This window comes from Antedon mediterranea, chromosome 2 (genome assembly GCF_964355755.1).
Source record: "Antedon mediterranea chromosome 2, ecAntMedi1.1, whole genome shotgun sequence".
Classification (NCBI taxonomy): domain Eukaryota; kingdom Metazoa; phylum Echinodermata; class Crinoidea; order Comatulida; family Antedonidae; genus Antedon; species Antedon mediterranea.
In genome coordinates, this window is record NC_092671.1 from 39,618,136 (window position 1) to 39,639,334 (window position 21,199).

The 21,199-nt window shown below is 38.5% G+C and overlaps 1 protein-coding gene and 1 long non-coding RNA gene across 2 annotated transcripts in view; one reads left to right on the forward strand and one right to left on the reverse strand.

Annotated features, from left to right (window-relative positions):
• Positions 1–21,077, reverse strand: part of LOC140039921 (uncharacterized) — a 33,861-nt gene extending 12,784 nt beyond the window's left edge. Inside the window, exons 1-2 of the long non-coding RNA XR_011842665.1 lie at positions 20,859–21,077; positions 19,775–19,843 (exon numbers count right to left, since the gene is read on the reverse strand). This is a non-coding gene — a long non-coding RNA (uncharacterized lncRNA). The remainder of the gene's footprint in view (positions 1–19,774; positions 19,844–20,858) is intronic.
• Positions 11,993–18,679, forward strand: LOC140041090 (uncharacterized). Its single transcript, XM_072087477.1, has 2 exons — positions 11,993–12,082; positions 12,751–18,679. The coding sequence occupies exon 2, from the start codon at positions 12,755–12,757 to the stop codon at positions 18,380–18,382; it is 5,628 nt and encodes a 1,875-aa protein (XP_071943578.1). The 5' UTR covers positions 11,993–12,082; positions 12,751–12,754; the 3' UTR covers positions 18,383–18,679.
• Positions 21,078–21,199: the final 122 nt, after the last annotated feature.

The window sequence follows — 21,199 nt, forward strand, 5'->3', positions numbered from 1 at the left end:
AGCTATCGTCAAACATCTCTAACATCACATTATAGCTATTAAATAAGACATTGCTGAATGTACCATCCTTTAATTAAATTCTTCTTGAATCATAATATTGATACTCATTTTTATATAAGACAAAAATACTAATATTCATTTTTGTCTGTAGTTCGTTGATGAACCTTTAGTGGGTTGTGACCCGGTCTTGTACTGAGGACTACTTGACATCTATAGATATTACACAACATCTGGACATATATTAGGCCTTCTCATTAGAATTTTAGATATTTTGGATTGGGTCTGAGGGGAAGACTGTTTAGTTTTATTTGTAAATTGGTCAACTTATCTCATTTTCCACCTTAGTTAACTATTTATCATCTTCTTTTAAAGTAACTTATTTTGTTTGTTTTTTTGTTATTTTGATTTTGAATATTTTCTTATTGTTGTTCGGGTTTTTAAGCTTTGCTTATGTTTAGTACCCTTTTCCATAACATTTTGATGACATATTGTTTCCTTATAACTTGTTCATGTCTCTTATTTTGACTGTCTATTACTCTTCTCCGTCTGGTGCTACTTTGATTCAATTTTACTGTGTTTTAAAAAAAAAAAAATCTTTATATATTTTTTTATTTTTGTAAATCCAAAGGTAAATTACTGAAAAATGACTATTCAGTGGGTATTAGTAGCTGGATTCCAATGGAGAAATAAAATAAGCAAAAAGCTAAATCAAAACGATAAAATAAAATAGCCAGAAAAATTAGCAGAGCTTTCGGGCAAGACTAGCCCTTTAACAGTGCAAGTGAGAGTACTTGGACAGAATTGAGAATATAAAGCAGACAAGCGCTGCTTGAGTGGACTAGAATAAAAAAAATAAAAACAAAGGAGGCACAGGCTGGTTAATAGAGGGTGGAGAGAGTAACAGTAACAAACAATGGTAGATATAAACAATTTAGGAAAATGGAACTTTCGAGAAATTCGAGACTCGCTTTATAAATTTAACCATTACAAATGACATACAGTAAATTAATCATGGCCAGTTAAGTATAATTAATAGAAAACTAAACTAGAGGGTACTCCGAGAGTACAAACCTCAGCCTCAGTATAATTAATAGAAAACTAAACTAGAGGGTACTCCGAGAGTACAAACCTCAGCCTTAGTATAATTAATAGAAAACTAAACTAGAGGGTACTCCGAGAGTACAAACCTCAGCCTTAGTATAATTAATAGAAAACTAAACTAGAGGGTACTCCGAGAGTACAAACCTCAGCCTTAGTATAATTAATAGAAAACTAAACTAGAGGGTACTCCGAGAGTACAAATCTCAGCCTTAGTATAATTAATAGAAAACTAAACTAGAGGGTACTCCGAGAGTACAAACCTCAGCCTTAGTATAATTAATAGAAAACTAAACTAGAGGGTACTCCGAGAGTACAAACCTCAGCCTTAGTATAATTAATAGAAAACTAAACTAGAGGGTACTCCGAGAGTACAAACCTCAGCCTTAGTATAATTAATAGAAAACTAAACTAGAGGGTACTCCGAGAGTACAAACCTCAGCCTACTGTAAAATTTCCTTACATAAAATGTCACCGGAAAATATCTATATATTTTTACATTTTTTTTTAATTAGTTGTAAGTGTAAATAGGCTAACTGCACACTACAAAGTTGTGGATGAGAGTTTGGTGTAATGGTTATGTATCCAGCCTCTCACAGTTGAGATCGCTGGTTTAAGCCCCGCTGAGGTTTTTTTTTGTGGACCTTGATCTTTGACCCTGACCCTTCAAAATTTAACCACAATTACATGATGAGTCATTGGTCTTTGTGGATAAGTTTGGTGAGAATCGGATAAAAACTGTGGTCTCTAGGCAGTAAAATAGGTTTTTGTTAGTTGTGACCTTGACCTATGACCTTTTCCCTTCAAATTCGAACTCGTCCGAGCTTTTGGGGTATAGATCATTGTGGCCAAATTTGGTGAGAATCGGATAAAAACTGTGGCCTCCAGCCTGTTCACAGACAGACAGACACACACACAAACATACAGGGGTGAAAATATAATCTCCTTGGCGGAGGTAATAACTAGAAAATGTATAATACCGTTGTAGTCTTACTGTTGTTGAAGCAAGTAAGCACGTTCACACTGAACCTGGATTGGTTGCCGGATAAAAAATGGCTTCTATACCGTGTACATTAGAATCGTTCATACGTTTTGTACAAAACGAAAACTAAAACTCTGTCTACACTATTAAACTATTTTGACAAAAAAAAGTGTGATGTGCCCAAATATGATAGTGATATGCCCAAATATGGTAGTGATATGATCATCATCATGTCCATATATGGGCACATCACATACAGTTTGATAGTGTAGACAGAGCTTTAAAATAACCCGGAGTTTTCATCAAATTTTCTCCAAAGTCGGGCTCAGGAACGATAATGTCAAACACCGACAATATACGTTCATTCAAATCTGATTCGATGCCTGAAACCACTACCGTAGTAGTAAACGTAATGTAATAAAAATAACCAATTTGGAGTGTTCATCATCATCAAAAACAATGAAATGAAGTTTTAAAAAGAAATCAACAGGTTCATTTTTATTCACGCTATAGTATGGTTATCTTCTGTAATGTACGAGTTCTTTCAAAAACTCAAACTGGTTTGAATGAGTGTAGACGAAATCTTTCTATATGACAACTGACGACACAGGAACAAGTCAATTGTGCGCATGCGGGGAAGTTGGAACATGCTCTATATTCGTCTACACAGTTTTAATTGTTTTCATACTGTAGTCTATTGGTGGTAGGTCATCAGTTTTAATCAAGCGAAAGCTTCCTAAAACTCCGGGCAAAGTACATTACATTTTAATATTTTCAAGAAAAAAATTGAAAACAAACAACATAGACCTATCTTCATTTAGTGCATTTTATTTCGAATGCTTTTAATCGATATTGAACATTTTCCTCAAATTTATAAACAATATGATTTGACAATATCACTGGATATTTTTACTGTATTTTTCAGAATTATTACCATTTATGGCTTTTGATCTTATTCCAGCGTTGAATATATTTAGAAATGATTATTTGCTATCTAGATATTATATTCTTTAATAGGAATAGGATGATGAACTGGAGGAAGAGTGCCAGCTACCACCACCAGAACCACCGGAGCTGGAACTGGAATGAAAAGATGAAAATCCACCGCTTACGAAGTGTCCGCCTCCAGACACGCCGCCAGTTTGAATGTAACGTCCGTTGTGAAGGTAATTCAAACGCCCATTTTTAATGTAACTGCGCATAAGCATCCATCTAGCGGTTCGGCCGTTTTTCCATAAGAAGTAAAAGCGACCATGACGTCTTCTATACTTGACAGGGCGCCATCTGTAACGGTGATTGCCAAACTGCAGACGGGCGTAGAAACGTCCGTGCCTCCAGTACATGGTGGCGCTTGTTCTGATCACACGTGTTCTGAATGATGAGATTCTAGCCCGATAATATCGACCATTGTGTAAGAAGTAATAGTACCCACCGCTTGTGTAGCTTCTTACTATGCTCCATCTACGACTTCTGTTACGCGCGGGCAATGCGTACAAAATACCATTTCGTCGACGGTACGTTACTCTAATAAGGGTAGTACGCCTACCACGACGGTATTTGTAGTATAGAACATTATTTCGCATAACATATGGGGTGTATCGGATTCTAAACTTCATATGACGGGGATGTGTTCGATAACGGCCATGGGAAAAACTATAGTAACGGTTATTCATTCGATAAAATCTCATCAAATGCCATCTGCGATTCCAGAGGAAGTAGTAGCGACCGTGACGTTTACGGTAGTTGACTGGTCTCCAGCTGGGTCGTCCTCTTGGTCCTCTTACAGCATAGTAGAATTTTCCACCTCTCCAGTAAAATTGTCTTGGGTAGTTGGACTGCCTAAATATAACTTTGTTATATCGGCCATTTGACCAATAGTAGTAAACACCTCTGCGTCTGTAAAACATAGTGAACACCCAAGTTTTACCATTCCAGTAGAACAAACGACCATGTTGTCTGCGGAATCGGACGGGTCTTAGTCGGCGTCCAAATCTGTAGTAGAGTCGGTTTCCACGCCAATAGACATGGCAAAGGCTGGGGTTAAAACGTCTCATTCGTGGCCTATATTGGGGCTGTAGATAATAACGGTTATTGAACCAGTAGTAATAGCGACCGTGGTTGTTATAGAAGTTTACAGGGCGCCAAGTGTAACGACCGTGGGATGGCCAGTAATAGTAGAATCGTCCATGAATGCGGCGATAACGCACTGGTCGCAACATGTAACGACCACCTCGTCGGACGTAATAGTACAATCGATTATTTTTCCACATAATAAATGTGTTGCGTTGAATGTAGCCAGGGCGATATCTAACCATGTAGTGACCATTATTCCAGTAATAGTATCCACCATTGAGGTTGTAGGAAGTCACATAGTGCCAGGTGTTATTGTAAAAATAACTTAGGCGACCGTGGTGCTTTCGGTAACGAACAGTGGTCCATACGTAGCGGTTGCCCCGTCGAACACGATAGTACAAACGTCCATGTCGCCAGGAAATATTAGCTGAATAAGAGTAGGTATGGTGGTGTACATGACGGTAATGGTGGTGGTGATGGTGAAGATGATGTGTTTTGTGCACGTGTTTGGTCACTCTTCGTACGTGATACTTGTGTTTGACGTGGTAGTGATGGTGATGACGGTGTACGATGTGTCGATGGTAAACATGCTGGTGATGGATGCGGTTCACGTGTTTGTAGACGTTTTGGTGATGGTACTTATGGTGTACTTTATAGTGGTGATGGTAATGATGGACTCGATGCCTGTGGTGCACGTGTTTGTAATGCACTATCGTGATTCGATGTGTGATTATTTTGTGGTGATGACGATGGTGCGTATGGTACACGTGATGGTGATGGTGTACGTAATGACGATGGTGTAGATGTCGGTGATGTGTAACAAGTATGTTGTGTCTTATGAGACGATGGTGGTATCTATGGTGCACGTGGTGGTAATGGTGGTGGTGATGGATGTTGTGATGGTGGTGTACATGGCGATGATGCGTTGTTAGAATATGATGATAGATGTGGCGATGGTGGAATCTATGATGAACATGGTGGTAGTGATGATAATGGTGGATGCGATGGTGATGGTGCACGTGTCGGTGGTGCGTAATTGTGATGTGGTGGTGGATGGTTCTGAGATGGTATCGGTGATGGGCGTGGTAGTAATGATGGTAATGATGTATACGGTGATGATGGTGGATGTGACGATGATGTCTTACGTGAATGTGGTGCACAATTGTACGCAGATGGTATCTATGGTGTACGTGGTGCCGGTGGTGGTAGTGATGAATATGATGGTGGTGATGCACATGTCGGTGGTGTGTTGTGACAATATGGTGGACAACGGTACGGTGATGGAATCGGTGGTGAGTGTGATACACGTGATGGTAATGGTGGATATGATGATGATGCTGCATGTGACGATGATGCGTTACAGTAACATGATGCAGCACGGTTCTAAGGTGATATTTATGATGTACATGGTAGTAATGATGATAGTGGTGGATGTTGTGACGATGGTGGACATGTCGGTGATGTGTTATACGAATATGATGAAGGACTGTTTTCAAATGGTATTTGTGATGTCTGTGGTAATAATGGTGATAATGGTGGACATGATGGTGGTGATGGAGATGTCGGTGGTGTGTAACGGTCACGTGGTGATACACAGTACGTGTGTGGTACCTATGGTGGATATGGTAATTGTGGTGGTAGTGGTGGATTCGGTGAATGTGGTGAAGATGCCTGTGATGTGTTATACGAATATGATGGTAAATGGTACGGTGATGGTATCTATGGTGGGCGTGGTAGTAGTGATGGTAGTGGTGAACGTAATGCCTGTGGTGCAGGTTTTTGTGGTGCGTAATATGAATGTGATGTACGATTGTTCGGAGATGGTATCGGTGATGAGTGTGGTAATGGTGATGGTAATGATGGATGTAATGCGTGTGGTACAGGTGTCGGTGATGAGTTATATGTATGTGATGAGCCACATATCGGTGGTGGTATCTGTGATGGGTATGGTAGTAGTGGTGGTAATGGTGAATGGCATGTCGATGGTGCAGATGCTTGTGGTGTACCACGTTAATATGGTGATAAATATGTCGGTGATGGTATCGGTGATGGGTATGATAATGGTGATGGTAATGATGGATCTGGTGGAAGTGATGGACATGTTTATGATGCAACACATTTATGTGGTGGTAGACGGTACGGTGGTGGTATCTATGGTGGATATGGTAGTAGTGGTGGTAATGATGGATATGGTGATAATGATGAATGTGTCTTCTGTGGATCACATTAATGTGATGTAGGACCAGACGATGATAATATCTGTGGTGAGTATGGTAATAGTGATGATAGTGATGGATATAGTGTCGATGATGTAAGTGTCGGTGATGTACTATAGTTATATAATTGTATATATTTCTGTGGTGGAATCTATGGTGAACATGGTAATGATGATGGTGGTGATGGATATAATGGCGATGGTATCTATGTAGGTGATGGATAGTCTTGATGTGGGTAACTATATACCGAGTGATATACCTATGGTATCGATGATAGGTATGTATATAGTGGTGAATGTAATACCGATGGAAAACGTCTTTAATGTGGTTAACGGTAACATGGACATACACTATTCGTTTACGGTAATTATGGTGCACGTGGTAGTAGTGGTGGTAGTGATGAATGTAATGCTTGTGGTATATATGACGATGGTGTGAATAAGTTATATAGTGATATACATTTCGGTGATGGTATCTATGGTGGACATGGTAATAATGGTGATAATGGTGGATGTGGTGTCGGTGGTGCAAATGACGGTGATGCACAACAGTTATATGGTGATATATGGTGCGATGGTGGTACCTGTGGTGAACATGGTAATAATGGTGGTAGTGATGGATAGCGTGACGGTGGTGGACATGCCTGTGGTGGGCAATGTGGATATGATGGTAAATGGTACGATGGATATACCGATGGTGTCGGTGGTAGTAATGATGATAATGATGGATGTAGTGACGATGGTGTAAATGACGATGGTGAATTATTTTGATATGGTGGTAGATATGGCGGTGATGGTATTTATGGTGAACATGGTAATAGTGGTGATAATGATGAACGTAGTGGTGATGATGAAGGTGGCGATGATGTGTTATTTTAATGTGATGCCTAATATGTCTATGGTGGTATCTGTGGTGAATATGGTAATAATGGTGATAGTGATGGTGATAATGTCTGTGGTGCAGATGACGACGATGGAGGACGTGGATATGGTGTACCACGGTACGAAGGTGGTATCGGTGATGAACGTGGTAGTAATGATGATAGTGGTGTACATAATGCGTGTGATGTACGTGTCGGTGGTGCAGAGTGTGTATATGGTGGACTAAGAGTCGGTGATGGTATCTATGATGGACATGGTAATAATGGTGATGATGGTGTATACGGTGATGATGGTGCACGTGTTTATGGTGCACTATACGTATATGGTGATAGAAGGTACGGTGATGATATTTATGGTGGACATGGTAGTAGTGGTGGTAGTGGTGAATACGATGGTGATGATGCACGTGTCTATGGTGGGTCACGTGGATATGATGGTAAACACGTCGATGGTGGTACCTATGGTGAATGTGATAGTAATGATGGTGGTGATGGATATGGTGATGATGGTGACGGTGAAGGTGGTGCGTTATCAAACGATGGTGATATATGATACGATGGTGGTAGCGGTGATGAGTGTGGTAATAATGATGATAGTGGTGGTGGTAATGACGATGGTGTAAGTGACGGTGATGATTTATTGTGATATGGTGTCTAATGGTATGCAGGTGGTATCTATGGTGCACATGGTGAATATGGTGATAATGATGAATAGTGTGTCGGTGGTGCACGTGCTTATGGTGATTCACACGAATATGGTGAAGGACTGTGTGAAGGTGATACCGGTGGTGAACATGATGCCGATGGTGGTAATGGTGAATATTATGGTAATGGTGTCGGTGTCGGTAATGCGTAACATGAATATGGTGTATTATGTTACGGTGATGATACCTATTGTGAATGTGACGGTAATGGTGGTGATGGTGAATTATATGCCTATGGTATATATGCCTGTGGTGATTATAACGGAGATGATGGTACACATGACGGGTGTGGTATCGATGAGTCACGTGATAGTGATGATGATAGTGGTGTCTTAGGTGAGTATGGTGCTTATGACGGTGTAAAGTCACGTAAACATGACGATTCTTGATAACATGATGATAGCGATGATGGGTGTGTATCAGATGCTTATATTTGTGGTGATAATGATGATGGTGAAGATGCACGTGTCGAATGCGCACCTTTGTTTTGTAGTGATGCACGTGGTGATGGTGATGCCTATGCCTGTGTATAATATGTGTGTGCGTCAAATAATGACCATGGTTGTAATAGTAGTTGCGGCCGTTCAAATAGTAATAACGGACAATATGCCATGTTTTGTGGCCTCCGTAACCCCACCAAAAGTAGTAGCGGCCATGCACTTTTCTGTAACGGACCAGGCGCCAGGTATAGCGGTTGTTATGATACCACCGCATGTACAGACGTCCGCCACGGAATCTAAAACGAAGAGTTCCGATCGAAGGCCTAAAGTTGTAACGACCATGGTTCCAATAGTATGTGCGTCCATTGATAGTGTAATAGCGAACAATGGACCAGATATATCGGTGGCCTACGCGATGGTAGTAGTATGTGCGTCCATGATATCTTCTATATTTGACAGGACGCCAGCGGTAACTGTTTCCAACACGATAGCGTAAGTAGAGGCCATTGCTACGCCAGTAAAAATGAATCTGTCCATTTGTGCGATAGTAGGTTACACTAACGCTAGGAAGCCTTAATCTTGGGTAATATTGGTAGCGACCATTTCTGAAGATGAACATTCGTCCAAATATTCTAATATTATGAACCAAAGACCAGATGTACCGTCTTCCTACACGTCTCCAGTACAAGAATCTGCCACCGGATCGTCTGAATCTCACCACTTGCCATACATATCGGCCACCTCTCCGTCGAAAGATGTACAGACGGTTGTTTTTCCACTGGAAGAATGTTTTGTATCGACGGGGACGGTAGGAGGAAGTGCGATATCTTCCATGACTCCAAAAGTACCTTCGTCCTCTAGATGTAAAGGCTCTTACCAAAACCCATCGGTAACGGCCTCCCCAGCGCATGAAAACATAAATGCGACCACGGACTACGCGTTGTCTTTTAAGGTATCGGTTGAAGTACCGACCGCCTCTTCGCCAGCGGACATACATACGACCACCACGTCTGTAAAACCAGTAACGTACCCGGTAAATCTTTTTATAACGTCTTCTTCGTGAAGGTAGACGATAACGTACTACCTTGGTGCGCGTATGAGTAAGTGAATACTTGTCTACGTCATCGACATTATTGGACGATTCACTCACATCTGGTCTGCTGGCGGACAGAATATCTTTGTCGACTTTATCGACAGCATCTTCAGTTCGACTTACTGGTGCTTCGGAGAGTGAACTGTGTACTAAGACGATGCACCCAAACAGAAAAACCAACCGAATCACCGACATGGTTCTTAACTGTCAAAAAAATTTAAAAAAATAAAATTAAATTACTGTATGTAATATTACTAAAGTTTCGACAATATACTACTATACTGTAGGTATACTACTGTTGCTAAGGCTACTTTTATTTACTAATACTACCACACTTAAAATACCATGCGTTTTATTATTTGTCAATACTAAATGACAGTTGCAAGCTTGAAAATACATTTGGGCATAATCGCATTTTTACTATCCGGACAAATTGTTATTATATAAAAAAAATAGTTTAATAGTGCATTTCTTTAGTTGTAAATTTAGTAGTTTAGTAGTAGTTTAATCATGGATGGCGTAAATGGAGAAACAACGACTACACATCAAAGGGACGGTCAAAGGGACGGTCACATCAAAGGGACGGTCAGTGGTATGCAATACCAAACTGCCAAACCCGAATCAAGGTAAGTAATTACTAAATATGATTGTACTCTAAATGACTAGACGTATTCCACTGAGGAAATAGGCCTGTAATAAATACAGTACCCTATATCCTATATTAATTAATTAAATAATAATGTAGTAGTATTGCAAGTAATCTAATAGCTTACTACTTATTGTTTTTATACAATATTTTTTGAACTAGAAAACACAAAGCTCTTCGAGGTTCCAAACGAGTTCTTATTATTTTTGGACAGAATTTGTTGTAATATACTGCAATTTGGTGTGGACTATGTTCAATATACATAAATATCTTATGAAATTTAATTTGGCCGAAATATCTATACAATTGTGTATTACTGTGTATATAGACGCTAAATAAGCATACATTATGTTTATATACGCCTGTATCTATCTTACTCTGCGTACACAAGTTCTAGTTAACGACCATTATCGCTTTGCAAACCAATCTAAACAAGATATTTACTAAGAAATTTAAAATATTTATTTTCAAACTTGCGATTTGTTATTTTACTTTCTGTTTCCTAAATAAACTATTCCTGTCATCGTTTATAATTACAATTCCAGTATATAATTGATGGCAAGGATCCTGCATAAAAAAGTTTACAATTATGTTTTCGCAGGACCCTTTTACATAAAAACATAAAACATAGCAATTATAAATATTTGTTTTAGTTGAACTTACCTATGTCAGATAGGAACCAGCAAGTTTGTCTCAGTTGATCTGTGTTCTGATAGAACTTAGTGGAAGTTCTATCATAACTCCTGGTAAAATTGCTAATTGTTCATTTATATATGACAGGGCCACTTGTTTACTTAACTTGAGTGTTGGTCTTACATTCTACGGGTAGTGTGTGGTATTAAGTGTCAAAGCAAAGAGTTCATATGCACAATTGTTTCAATAGATTTGTTTCTTGTGAAGTGATCGTTTTGATTTATATCCCCATATGTTCTTGTTAATTAATAATTATACATTTGACTTTACCACTTATATTTGGCTTTGCAAAAATTGCAAAAACGTTTCTTCAGTTCGTTTTCTGTAGAACTAATTAACCGATAATAGGATATAGAACTGTTAATAGGTTATAGGACCGATAATAGGATACAGAACCGATAATAGGTTATAGAACTGATAATCGGATATAGAACCGTTAATAGGATACAGAACCGATAAAATACACTCACTGGCTTAATACATACATAAAATACACGCGGCACAGAAGCGGTCCACATATTTTGTGAATGTTGCGTAAAACTGTTAACATTATTGATATCATACAAATGTTACTAATCCTTGTTCTACTTATTTTGAAAATAAATGGTAGATATGATCGGAAAATAATATGAATGTGAAACACTAGGTTTATTGTCCCATCTATTAAAAAATATAAACCTGTTTTAATGTTGACATTTGAATAAATATTTCAGTAACAGCAACAACATTTATGTACAGTATTACAACATTCAACTGGATCATTTTTATCATAAACTTATATTAAAACACTGTTACTAAAAAAGTTTGTAGAAGTAGAGGGCGCAGTGGTGATTTTTAAAGACAAATATTCTACAAATTGAAAATAAGATTAAAACTTGTACAATCAAATGTATATAGGAACAGACACGTTAATAATTACACTAACTAGCAGAGCCTGCTTCAGAGCTTTCAGAATCGACTCATGTTTCTACTTGAAAATTAATAATTAGCAAACATTTTTTTCGGATTTTGAACCAAATAAATCATTTAAAAATATGATATCTAGAGTATACAAGAGCCTAATTGATGGTACCTTGTTGACTTGTCTCTTACCAGCATATTTGGATATGTGTACCACTTGAGGTATACAAGATTACGGGCCTTATATAAATGACAGACCGTTGAAAGCTGGTACAAGTTTTGTTAGAACTTGGTTGTTCTAGCTTACTACAGTGAGGTAACAGCGTATTTCATAAACCGTCAACCGGACATAAGCAGGTAAGAATTAAACTTCTCAATACTTTATGACATTTTATTTCATTTTGATTAACAAATTCGGGAACTATTATTACTAATAGAAACATTAACAAAATACTACCAAACTGTAACTTTAAAAACATAAAATAACAAATATACTATAACCTTAGACCTAGTAATTAATATAAATATATAGAGCTTGTTGGAAATAGTAACTAATGCATTGCACATTTTAAATAGTGAATGACTTAATACACATACAGAACAATGATAACGTAACAGACTTACATCATTTTGATTCAAATCTGTTGTTTGAGGGGCGGGTGAGAAATGTGTTTTTGTTTTTTTTATTGCTTTTTTTAATGCATGGAAAAATAATAGTGGTGTTTTGAAAAAAAAATACCAATAAAAGATTTACAATATTAGCTACTCTGTATGAACGAAAATTCCCTCGTATTTTTTTTTTAAAAGGAGCCAAACTATTCATGTGCAAAATGTATTAAAAAATATTTAAGGAGATTATTTAAAAAAAACTGTTCGTCATTTTCGTGAAATTGGTGATGGTTGACGATATTTAAATACGTACTTTTACGCCGAATATTCAAAAGTTTATCATTCAGTTATCTCAATTATGAATTAAAATTAATAAAAAGATATCATCAATTTGCTAATGTTTTCTTTCTTTACAGAACCATGTTAGTTTTGCGTCTAGCGTTGCTAGTTGGCTGTTTCCTGTCTTTTAAAGTAACAGTAGCAGAACAACAAACTAATCTTGAGACACAAGATGTTCTAAATACCGCCGATGCAAATCAAGAAATTGACCAGCAACAACCTTATCCAGTAAAAGAGGTTTTACCACAAGCTGACATCCAATCTGACGTCACAAACACAGATGCCAATGAAGATACAAGTTATCGATGCCGTCGTCGTCGATATCGGTATCGTCGCCACGTTACCAGATACCGGTTAACACGAATTACTTTCTATTTCAGAGGTAGATCGTTAATCTTCAGGTATTTTATGCGAGGACGGTTCCACAATGAAGTTTCAAACTACCAGTGGCGCGGAAATCGATTGTTCTTCTACTGGCGGTTAGGACGTTCTTGGAGGTTCATGCCATTCTTTTCCTATGGCGGTCGCAGGTACGTATTCAGACGTGGAATGTATAGATGCGGAAAGTACTATATTCGAAGACGTGGGTCTCGAGGATTGTGGGTACGTCGTACTTATCGAGTGACACGACAAAGATTGTTCTGGCGAAACCGACGAATGTACATCTCTTTCTACTACGGAAGACGACGATATGTCCGCGTTGTTAGGTACGTCTGGAGAGGTGGATATTTAATGTATTACTTCCACTTTGGGCGTATTAGAGGTTGGCGAAGAGTGACATATTTCTACATTGGGCATCGAAGATATCGCTTCTACAGGGGCAGATACCGATGTGGACGACTCTACATCTGGGGACGAGGTCGGAAAATCACCGTTCGAGGTTATCGTGTAACAAGACAGAGATTGTTCTATAAGAACAGACGAATGTACATCTCTTTCTACTACGGAAGAAGGCGATATGTACGCGTTGTTAGGTACGTCTGGAGAGGTGGGTATCTGATGTACTATTTTAGCTTTGGCCATATCAGAGGTTGGCGAAAGGCAACATCTTTCTACATCGGGCGTCGACGATATCGTTTCTACAAGGGTAGATACCGATGTGGACGATTTTACATCTGGGGACGAGGTCGACGATTTACCGTTCGAGGTTATCGTGTAACAAGACAGAGAGTGTTTTATAGAAACAGACGTATGTACATCTCTTTCTACTATGGAAGAAGGCGATATGTACGCGTTGTTAGGTACGTCTGGAGAAGTGGGTATCTGATGTACTATTTTAGCTTTGGCCATATCAGAGGATGGCGAAAAGCAACCTCTTTCTACATCGGGCGTCGACGATATCGTTTCTACAAGGGTAGATACCGATGTGGACGATTTTACATCTGGGGACGAGGTCGACGATTTACCGTGCGACGTTATCGAGTAACAAGACAAAGAGTATTCTATAGGAACAGACGTATGTATATTTCATTCTACTATGGAAGAAGACGATATGTACGCGTTGTTAAATACGTCTGGAGACGAGGATATCTGATGTACTATTTTAGCTTTGGCCATATCAGAGGTTGGCGAAAAACAACATCTTTCTACATTGGGCGTCGACGATACCGCTTCTACAAGGGTAGATACCGATGTGGACGATTCTACATCTGGGGACGAGGTCGACGATTTACAGTGAAACGCCGTCCAGTGCATCGTGTCACAAAACAAAGACTGTTCTATCGAAACGGACGCATGTACCTTATTTGGTACTACAGAGGAAGAAGATATACTCGTGTTGTAAAATATACTTGGAGAAACAATCGAATGGTATATTACTTCCGTTTTGGACGTCATAGAGGCTGGCGAACAGTCAGTTACTTCTATATTGGGCGCCGACGATACCGATACGTCAACGGTAAATATACATCTGGACGGAGTTACATCAAAGCAGGAGGTGGACGACTAAGAGTGTATGGCCGTCTCCCAATACGTAACATAAATAAAAGAAGACGAATTTCCTATTTCTTTATGTCACATGGTAGATTGTATTACCGATTCTATAGAGGTAATAGATACGTTACTACAATAATGAAATATACACGACGTCATAATCGTCTGTACTATTACATTGGCCACAGGTGGCGCATTGTTACGTCATATCAGTACAATGGCAGGTATTACACCATTGTGAATGGACGATACAGAATAACTACCCATCGTGCTTTTATCCATCGACACTATACTAGACATGCAATCCACACCAGCTCTGTGCTGCACAAATACATCACAAGAAATATAATTCATCGTAGAGTTGTTTACCACCATCGACATGTTCACCACAGACATGTTGTCAGACATGTTCGTCACTTTCATCACACCATTCACAGACATTCCCATCGTGTTCTACATCATCACTACAAGACATCTCATAGACGAAATATCAACCATCACCGTACTATTCGTCATGTGAGGCATTACCACCATTTGCACCATAAATATCACACTCGCACACTTCACACCCGAGTGTACGTAAATCATCGAAGAAACGTACATCATCACGTTACCAAAAAACACGTTCATCATTACCATCATGTCCACAACAAGTATCATCGACGTAATATTGTAACACATCGTTACGTCAATCACCGTCATAACACAATACATCGTCACAATGTTCGACATGTTCGTCATATCTATCACCGATTGCATAGACATCATCACCGCGCTGTCCATCGTCATGTGCGTATAAATCACCATAGGAACGTGATCCATCGTCATGTAGTGCGTCATGTTAAACACTTTCATCATGTACTTCACAAGCACAGTCATTTGGTAAGACATCATCATAGAAACGTTTACCATCGACGTAACATAACACATCGCCATGTACTGGTACATAGACACCATTACCGCCATGCCTATCACCGACACCATGTTCGTGTTTTACATAGGCATGTACATGTGAACCACAATCGCAATGTTATTCATCGCCATTACGTGAGACATGTGCGTCATTTCCACCATACACGTCATCTGCATCGACGTTTTGTACGTCATCATCACCGATATGTTAAGCATAGACGAAACGTCATCCACCGTCACTTAGTTAAACATGTCAAGCATTATCATCATGTACTTCATCGACACGTTCATCGCGTGATTAATCGAAATGCATACGTCAACCATAGACATAACATTCGTCATCGACATGTAGTGAGGCACGTCAAACACTTGCAACACATAATCAACAAGTATCACAACAGAAGTGTAAGTAGTCATGCGACGGTAAATCATCGCCGAAACGTCGTACACCGTCACGTTTTAAGACACGTTCACCACTACCGACACAACATCCAAAGATACCACACTCGTCAACTCCACCACAACGCATATGTAAACCATCGTAGAAATGTCGTTCATCGACATTACGTTAGACACGTCAAACACCTGCACCAGGCTCGACATGTCCACCAACGCCGTACATTACACCGTAACACATACGTCAACCACAGACGAAACGTAATCCATCGACATGTCCTGCGTCATGTTCACCACTACCATCACGCTTACCATAGGCACGCTACCCGTAACATTTACAAAAATGCGTTTGTAAATCATAGACGTAACGTAATTCATCGTCACGTGTTAAGACACGTGCATCACTACCACCACATCATCCGCAAACACCATCATAAGAATATTATCACAAGGTCTTACCTCAACCATCGCCGAAATATAATCCATAGACATCATCTCAGACATAACCGCCACTTTACTCAAATTGTAAACCGATACAAAACTAAAAACGTTTATACAAAAGCATATGTCAACCACAGGCGAAACGTAATTAAACGTAGGTATATCAACCATAGACAGAACATCAGACAGGTTGTTAACAGATACGTCACCCGAAATGTTTACAAACGACAGTACATTAACCATCATAAACACATTCAACATCGTCAAACTATAAGTCATGTTCATCATTATCATCACATCATTCGAAAACATCACGTCAGAAATGTATTCCGTAATGCATACGTAAACCATAGACGTAATGTTGTACATCGCTACCATCGTCGCCATAACCATCACTACCACCACACATACACACGATATACCACCAAAAATGTTTTACATAGAAAGAACGTCCATCACCGACGTAACTTGTCACAAAAACACTACGTGAGACATGTACACCATTATCACCACGCTATTCACAAACATTATCACCGCAACGTTAACCACAGAGTCAACGTTCATCACAGACGTAACATCATCCATCGTCATTACAAACGACATGTCCACCATTACAGACACAACTACCACAGACACGCCACCAAAAATGTACATACCAATGCATACGTTAACCACGTGCATAGAAGAATACATCGATATCACCTCCGTCATGTGAAACATTACAGACATAATATCAATGTTAACACACACCGAAATGTCGTCACTCGTCATTATGTAAATCACCGACGAAACATCATTCACCGACATCACCATCGACATGTACAACATTATCATCATGTCCTGCATAGACACGTCCACCGAAACGTGTTCAAGAATGCTTACGTAAATCATAGACGTAACGTCATTCATCGTCATCACGTTCGACATGTCCGTCATTTCCATCACGCCGTACATAGACATATTAACAGGCATGTTCAAACACACAAAAATGTATATCACAGGCGAAACATTCGCCACAACAAAAACATACGTCATGTGACCCATCACCATCATGCCAGGCACGTGCACCATCATCGAGTGTTGGTATCTCACCGTAACGTCAGCCACCGACGAAACGTCATCCATCGACACATCGTTCGACATGTCCAACACTTGCATCACGTGTTACACAAATACCATCATCGAAACTTGGTTAGCCATGTGAATGTAAGCCATCGAAGAAATATCAGACATCGTCATCATGTACGTCACGTTCGTCATTACCATCACGTTGTACACGTACATCATCACCGACATTTACACCGTAACATCAACGTGAACCACCGACGTAACGTTATACATCGTCGCCGCGTTAACCATGTTCGACATTACCATCATATAGTAAACGTACACGGACACCGCAGTGTCAGCAGTCACGTGAAGGTAAACCATCGAAAAAACATTCACCTACATCGTACCATTACGCATGCTAAACATTTCCACCAGGTGTTACACCGACACACTCACATAACACGACATCATCACGTGAACGTCAACCATCGACGTAACATCAAGCATAGACACAACGTCCGTCATGTTCGACATTACCACCATGTATTGCACAGACATCGTCATATCGTGAAGCAACATCACCGAAACGTATACCATCGACGAAACGTGCATCACCATTACCACAAAAGCCATGTCCATCATTACCATCGCTCCTTCCACAGGCATCTTCACCGTAATGTGCATACCCAGGTTCACGTGACCCACAACCGCAACGTTGCACATCACCACCACCTGCGTCACGTTCATCATTACCATCACGTAATAAATAGGCACCAACATAAGAATGTGTCCACACATGCCCATGTGAGTCATCATAGACACGTGCGCCATAACACTCACGTGAGTCATTCGCACCATATTTACCATCGTCTGACAAGGTATAGCAAACGTGTGTTACATCACCATCGAAACGTTTATCACAGTCGTAACGTACAACATAACAGGCACGTAAGCCATACGCACCACCACCACCACTAAATGAACGAATTATAACCCTATGCAAACGAATATAACCCGAATATAACCCGAATTATAACCCTATGCAAACGAATATACTTATAGAAATTGAACATTTCTATACATTATTTAAAGTAAATCTAATAATTAAAACCTCGTTCACATGCGATTATCATAATACGAATGCATTTATTCAATTCTATTTGGAATATCTGTCTCTTCAATGTGATTAAAATTGACATTCTGTGATATTATTCAGATAGAGAGAGGAAAATTAAATGTCATAAACGTTATTGCATATTTGTGGCTTATTTTCTATTCCTGATGTTTCTTGTGTCTTCTTTTTTCTTTCTTGACTACGTGAATAAGATTAAGAGGTTAAAATGATAAATAAATCACACGTCACAAATAAGAATTATTTTTTTCATGGATGCATTATCTTTGATATACTATTATTTTGTTTATTAATTTATATTGAATATACTGAATATGTTATACATAGGCCTATTACCGTTAAAAAATGTCGTGCTATAAATAGACCAAAATAGATCTTGAGGCAACAATGAACCAACCAAGTCAGTTAATTATGCATACCATACCAAATAGTAGGACAATTAGAAATGTCCCGAACGGCGCCCCGTACCGGACATTAACATGCAGAAATGACGCAATTCATCTTTCGGTAATTAGAATTACTGAAACTAATATTAAAAAAAGTAAAAGTAAAACTTGAATTACTGAAGACTCGGACATCTCTGATTATTTAAATATATTTTGTATATACGCATCTGAGAAATGACAAAAACAGTAAAAATACAAAATACAGAACTAGAAAAACGACGATGGAAAGATATCTTAAGCTGATAGCAACGCCAGTCAATGCGTATGACAACTTCTCTAGATCATTTCAAACAATGATTAATCAATTCTTTCAAATCAAGCTAAAATATCACAATCACCTTGGCTAACCGAATCGATTGCCATGAAAATAAACTAAGTCAAAAGTAAGTAAATATACAACCGCTTCTAATTGTCTTTGCATGCAAAATTGAAGATACAATAACTATAGTGACAGAATATAAACGAGGAAAACAACAACTGATGAAGTCTAGCTAGACGAAACGTTCTTGAAACGTAAATTAAAATTACTGGTTTAATGAACTACATATCAATAAATCTATACGATGGGACAAAACATAATCTTGTTAGGTGAACTTCGCAGTATAATATCTCTAAATGGGAGCAAATTTTATTTTATCGTGATTTCCGTTTCCGAGGTATTAAATTATTATAAAAAAGCACAACAAACACACTTTCAATCCATGAAAATTGTAAAAGATAATGTTACACTAATAATGTGTATTTGATGACGATATCAAAAATGATACTTTAAGCGTACTTAAGTGTACTTACAATTGGTTGTTGGGTTTGGCAAAACTGAGCCAAGGAAGAGTTTAACTTCTCCAACAATTTGTATTATATCTAGAAAAATAGTCAAAATACTAATTACTTCAAACAAAGAAAATAATAATTGTGTTTTTTGGATGAAATTCTTAAATGGTATTATAGAAGCCACCAGTAACACTCACACCAAACAGTTAAAATTAATTGCATCATGAATAGAGAACGTACTCAAAGACAAATTAAATATTTTGTTAACACATTAATGAAGTAGGCGTAGGCCTACTATCTCAAACTGTGCTTCCAGACGGGACATTTTTAATTTAGTATTTATTAATTTCAATAATAAATCTTAATCAGCCTACTGTAATTCTAACTGTAAGGTAGTAGGTCCTGTCAAAGAACATGGTGCATTAGCCCTGTCTACTTGACACAGCCGAGTGAGATCAACACCCACTAAAGTATGCCTTGCACTACAATAGGCCTATGCAATTATTATATGCCTATATATCGTCTATATAAAACCATTGTATTGTTTTCCTTTAAATTATACATACATGCATTGTATTCAGTAATGAAAACAATAATAAAAATATGTGATTTAACCCAACTCACTGCTCACTCTAACTAGAATTTATCTATATTGAAACAACACAACTGAAAGAACATAGGTCCAACCAACTGCTATTATTAGGTTGTTCAAAAACTATTTGTGTTAAAATTCAAATAATTAAAATTATATACAATTACAAACATTATATAGATATTATATGTGATATTTACCTTTTCTTAGACCTAGAAAAACGAAGACGTAACCGCTTTATTCATGTTTTATAGCATGCGCATCGTCTTGTGGATCGATTACAACAACAGTAATAACTCTGGCGTATCTCTTTTCCTTCTATATAGTTTAACTTATTATAATAAATGTATTTTGGCCGCAATGCCAGGCGAGGTTATTGCTACACTCTAGTTATATGGGCCAGCCTTAGTTCAGTCCTGCCTTAATATGACCGTATGCTCCACGCCACGGTCAGCAAACCCAGCACAATATGCCATAACATTGGGCCTACATATGTAGGCCTAGACCACATACCTGAGAAAATATGAATGAATTAGAATTTCGTCTCTGTCTTTTTCACTCTTGTAGTTAGTATACTAAGCCTTTCACCGTTTATTTGTTTTGTATAATACAACCCTTATTTGTGTTTTAATTACTGTTTTGGTGTTGTCTTATTTGCGAGAATTCCGAGTACCGAAACACGTGTGTCTGTTTACATTTCTTCTGCGCTCTACGTCAAGCAACGTTAACAAACCCGTCAACAAGCGTTAAACTCATCAACCATCAAAGTCATTACGTCAAAGTTAAATTAATTTACTTCAGAATTGAATCAAATTGTTAACTTTGACGTAGTGACTTTGACCTACCTTTGAGAC

Bases quoted from the DNA above. Each gene is read 5' to 3' on its own strand.
- LOC140041090 (XM_072087477.1), top strand. From the start codon at position 12,755: ATGTTAGTTTTGCGTCTAGCGTTGCTAGTTGGCTGTTTCCTGTCTTTT.